The sequence below is a fragment of the Rhea americana genome, unplaced genomic scaffold, assembly GCF_003343005.1.
Source record: "Rhea americana isolate MKP2758 unplaced genomic scaffold, rheAme1 scaffold_429, whole genome shotgun sequence".
Classification (NCBI taxonomy): domain Eukaryota; kingdom Metazoa; phylum Chordata; class Aves; order Rheiformes; family Rheidae; genus Rhea; species Rhea americana.
This window is the reverse complement of record NW_028186567.1, coordinates 205,075-209,582: the sequence shown is the minus strand read 5'-3', so window position 1 is coordinate 209,582 and position 4,508 is coordinate 205,075. Positions and strand designations below refer to the sequence as shown.

Below are 4,508 nucleotides of genomic sequence, written 5' to 3'. Positions count from 1 at the left end.
GCCGAGGGGGGAAGGAAAGGCGCAGCCGGCGCCGCGGTGCCCAGAGCCGGCGGGCGCGACGGCGCGGGCCATGCTGGCGGCGCTGGCCCTGCTCAGCGCCCTGGTGGCCGCGGGCCGCGGCGCCGCGCTCACGCTGACGCTGGCGGTGGTGCTGCCCGAGCGCAACCTCACCTACGCGTGGGCCTGGCCGCGCGTGGGGCCGGCCGTGCGCCTGGCCGCCGCCGCCGTCAACGCCCGCGCCGACCTGCTGCCCGGCTACACCCTGCGCTGGGTCTTCGGCAGCAGCGAGGACCGGCACGGCGTCTGCTCCGAGATGGCCGCGCCGCTGGCCGCCGTGGACCTGCGGCTGGCCCACCACCCCGCCGCCTTCCTGGGGCCCGGCTGCGTGTACACGGCGGCGCCCGTGGCCCGCTTCACCAGCCACTGGCGGCTGCCGCTGGTGACGGCGGGCGCCGAGGCCCACGGCTTCGACGACAAGCGGGGGCAGTTCGGGCTCACCACCCGCGCCGGCCCCAGCCACCGCAAGCTGGGCGAGCTGGGCGTGCAGCTGCACCGCCGCTTCGGCTGGACCCGCCGCGCCCTCCTCGTCTACTGGGACGAGAAGATGGACGACCGGCCCTGCTTCTTCGCTGCCGAGGGGCTCTACGTGCAGCTGCCCACGCTGCGCAACCTCACCGTCCTGGACGTGGTCTTCTGCGACAAGGGCAACTACTCCTTCATCATCCAGGAGATCAAGCTCAAGGGCCGGAGTAAGAGCCCCCGGGGGACGGCGGGGCGCTGGGAGCGGCGGGCAGCGCCCGGGGGGACGGAGCGCGTCCCTGGGTGTGCATGAGTGTGCACGAGTGTGCTCAGGTGTTCATGCGTGTGCACGGGTGTGCATGCGTGGCTGCATGTGTCTCTGCGTGCACACACACGTGTCACGCCCCAGCCCGGCCCCCTGCACCCCGAGCCGCGCCGTGCCCGGGACACCCGGGCGCTCCGCACCGGCCGGAGCCGCTCCGTCCCAGGCTGGCACCGGCCGCCGRCCCCGCTGGGCACCGGCCAGGCCTGGAGCCCGGCCCGCGGCCGGTTATCTCGGCCCCGGGGCCGCGGCACTTCCCTCTTTCCGGCCGCTTTCCCGGGGCACCGCCTGCCCCGGGCTGGCACGGCCGCCGCCGCCTGCGGGGCCGGAGCCGTCGGGGCGCCCTGCCGCCGCTGCCGGCGCGGAGCAGGAGCCGCTTCGTCCCGGGCGGTGGCACGGCCGAGCCCCCGTTTTGGCCGCTATTTCTGGGACAAGCCCCACGGCACCTGGCGGAGCCGGTGCCCAGCGCACGGCGGGCAGCTGCGAGCGGCTGCGCCGGCGGCTCCGTCCTGCGCCGGCAGCTCGGGGAGCCGGCACCCGGCAGCGGGGCTGGGCGGAGGGGCCGCGGCGGTCCCAGTCCCACCGGGAATAAATCACCGCCGGCGATGGGGGCCATGCGGAGGAGGAAACGGAGTCAGGAAAACAGGAAGCCTGGGCGCTGGCGGAGGGGCAGGGGCCCGCCGGCAGCACGCGGGGCAGAGCAGCGGCGTGGGGACCCCCACACCCATGGCACCCAGCGTGGCCCAGTCGCGCTCCAGGCATCTGGCCTGGCAGCTCTCCCCCTGCCTGTCAGCCCCACTGCCCGATGGGGCGCACGGCACAGCCCCGATGCTTGTCCCCTCCTRCATTAACGATGGAGCCACGGGACCCGGGAACCCCCTGAATGTCCATCTCTGCCCTTGCCGTCCCAGTGCAATGGGCTGTAAATGCTGCCCCAGGCTCAGGTGAYGTTCCCAGCTTTCCGCGAGGGGTCTGCAGCCCAGCGTCGGGGTCCCGTGGGGGCCGGCGCCATGAGCTGTGTCACCCCGCGCAGTCGTCTACGTGTGCTGCGCCCCAGACACGCTGCGGGAGCTGATGCTGCAGGCCTGGCGCGAGGGGCTCACGCGTGGTGACTACGCCTTCTTCTACATCGACATCTTTGGGGCCAGCCTGCAGGGCACCCGCTTCCCCGAGCCCCAGCGGCCTTGGAAGCGTGGTGACCGCGACGATGCCAGCGCCCGGCAGGCCTTCGAGGTGAGCTTCCCGCTCACGGGTATGCACCCACACGCCCACAGGCATGCACATCCACATGCATGCGTGTGCCAGGGCACGCACGCATGTGCCTGAGCGTGTGCCCACAGGCATGCACATCCACATGCACGCATGTGCCAGGGCACGCACGCGTGTGCCTGAGCGTGTGCCCGCAGGCATGCACAACCGCATGCACGTGTGTGCCAAGGCATGCACGCGTGTGCCTGAGCATGCACCCATGTGCCCACAGGCATGCACATCCACAAGCACACGTGTGCCAGGGCATGCACATCCACATGCACACGTTACGGGGCATGCACCTGTGTGCCCATGCATGCACCTGTGTGCCCGTGCAGGCATCCATGTGCTTACAGGCTGCACACATGCCCTCTTCTCCCCCGCGCGAGCCAAGCCTCCCAGCTCCCGTGAGCGGAGCCTGGCGTGGAGCCGGGGTGGGCGCCGGAGCTGGCGGAGCAGCCCGGCCTCCCACGCTGGCCCTGCCCGTTCGCTCCCTGCTGCTGGCAGCTAACGAGGAGGAAGGAAGCGAGATTAATTTCCCCAGGTCCCAGCTCCAGCACTGCCTTGAACGGAGGCTATTAATAGGCTGGGCGGAAAGCCAGGCTTCCCCGGACCCTGGGGTGCAGGCGACCCCATCCCAGGGGGGTGCGGGCAGGGGGGGCTGGGGCAGGGTCCCCGTCCCCTCCGCTCCCAGCCGCTGTCCTCCYAGGCCGTGACCATCATCACCTACAAGGAGCCCGAAAACCCCGAGTACCGGCCCTTCCTGGCACGGCTCAAGGAGGAGGCGCGCACCCACTTCAACTTCACCATGCGCGACGGCTTGGTAGGGCCGCAGTGGAGCTGGGGACGAGGGGGTGCAGGATGGAGCTGGGGGTGCCGGGGACATGGGATGGAGCTGGGGATGCCGAGGACGAGGGGGCGTGGGATGGAGCTGGGGATGGAGAGGACATGGCATGGCAGTGGGGACAAGGGGACACGGGATGGAGCTGGGGATGGAAGGGACATGAGATGGCAGTGGGGACAAGGGGACACGGGATGGAGCTGGGGATGGAAGGGACATGAGATGGCAGTGGGGACAAGGGGACACGGGATGAGGCCTCCATCCTGAGCCATCTCCGTGTCCCCAGATGAACTACATCGCAGCGGCCTTCCACGACGGGGTGCTGCTCTACGCGCAGGCCGTGAACGAGACGCTGGAGCGGGGCGGCTCCATCACCAACGCCACCGCCATCACCCGCCAGATGTGGAACCGCACCTTCTACGGTGGGCACCCGGCCCCGTTCCCAGCCCCRCGGCGGCCCGGCAGGGCTGGCTGCCGCCTGCCCGGCGCCCGCCCCCCTCCCGGGCTGGTATTTTGGGATCGGAGCCGTCAAGGYGGAGATTTACAGCCTGGGGAGCTTGGGCTCCGCCGTTCCCGCGGGCTGGCTCTGGGCCCCGGTGCGGGAATGGGGCCACAGCCGGGGACCCCCCAGCCGGGGTCTCCGCAGCCCCTCACATCTCTGTCCCCAGGTGTCACCGGCTTCTTGAAAATCGATGAGAATGGGGACCGGGAGAGCGACTACTCCCTGTGGGACATGGACCCTGCGCGGGGCGACTTCCAGGTGAGCCCTTGYCCCGGCGTGGGGACCCCCCAGTCCCCAGGGCTGCCCGGGGCCGGCGTCCCACCACCTCTCTCCCCCCGGCAGATCGTGGCCAACTACAACGGCACCACCAAGAAGATCCACATGGTGCCGGGGCAGGAGATCCGCTGGCCRGGCAGCGTGGTGCCGCCCGACGTGCCCCCCTGCGGCTTCGACAACAGCAACCCKCTGTGCCGCAAAGGTGAGCCCAGCGCCGGCGTCCAGCACCGCCGCGGTCCAGCACCGCCGCGGTCTGCACCGGGGTCCTGCACCGCTGGGGTCTGCCCAAGCCCCCCCAAGCAGGCATCGTGCCCGGCGCAGCTCCTCACCGCTCTCCTCCTGCCTTGCAGCCAACCTGTCCACCCTGGAGATCCTGTCCCTCGTGGTCAGCCTCATCCTCCTGGCCATCACCGTCACCTCCTTCTTCATCTACAGGTGTGGGGCGCAGCGCGGTGCCGGGGGGCGGCGGCAGGTCCCCGGGGGGCCGGCGGCGCCGGGGCCCTCACACCGCCCTCCCGGCGCAGGAAGCTGCAGCTGGAGAAGGAGCTCGCGGCCGAGCTGTGGCGGGTCCGCTGGGAGGACCTGCAGATGAGCAGCCTGGAGAAGCACCTCCGCAGCGCCGGCAGCAAGCTCACCCTCTCGCTGGTGAGAGGCGGCCCCGGGGCCGGGGGCCGGCGCCCGGCAGGCGCCCAGCACTGCGGCCGGGGCGCCGGGCTCACGGCCGCTCGCTTCCCGCAGCGCGGCTCCAACTACGGCTCGCTGATGACGGCCGAGGGGCAGTTCCAGGTCTACGCCAAGAC

General features: G+C 71.6%; 1 protein-coding gene across 1 annotated transcript in view; it reads left to right on the top strand.

The window, feature by feature from the left end:
* Nucleotides 1–24: 24 nt before the first annotated feature.
* Nucleotides 25–4,508, top strand: part of NPR1 (natriuretic peptide receptor 1) — a gene marked incomplete at its 3' end in the record, with an annotated part of 8,229 nt that continues 3,745 nt past the window's right edge. The window contains exons 1-9 of the mRNA XM_085315365.1: nucleotides 25–749; nucleotides 1,875–2,074; nucleotides 2,799–2,912; nucleotides 3,217–3,352; nucleotides 3,599–3,690; nucleotides 3,775–3,910; nucleotides 4,059–4,143; nucleotides 4,233–4,353; nucleotides 4,447–4,508. The exon at nucleotides 4,447–4,508 is cut by the window's right edge and continues 148 nt beyond it. Of these exons, the coding sequence (XP_085171491.1) occupies nucleotides 71–749; nucleotides 1,875–2,074; nucleotides 2,799–2,912; nucleotides 3,217–3,352; nucleotides 3,599–3,690; nucleotides 3,775–3,910; nucleotides 4,059–4,143; nucleotides 4,233–4,353; nucleotides 4,447–4,508 (1,625 nt within the window). The remainder of the gene's footprint in view (nucleotides 750–1,874; nucleotides 2,075–2,798; nucleotides 2,913–3,216; nucleotides 3,353–3,598; nucleotides 3,691–3,774; nucleotides 3,911–4,058; nucleotides 4,144–4,232; nucleotides 4,354–4,446) is intronic.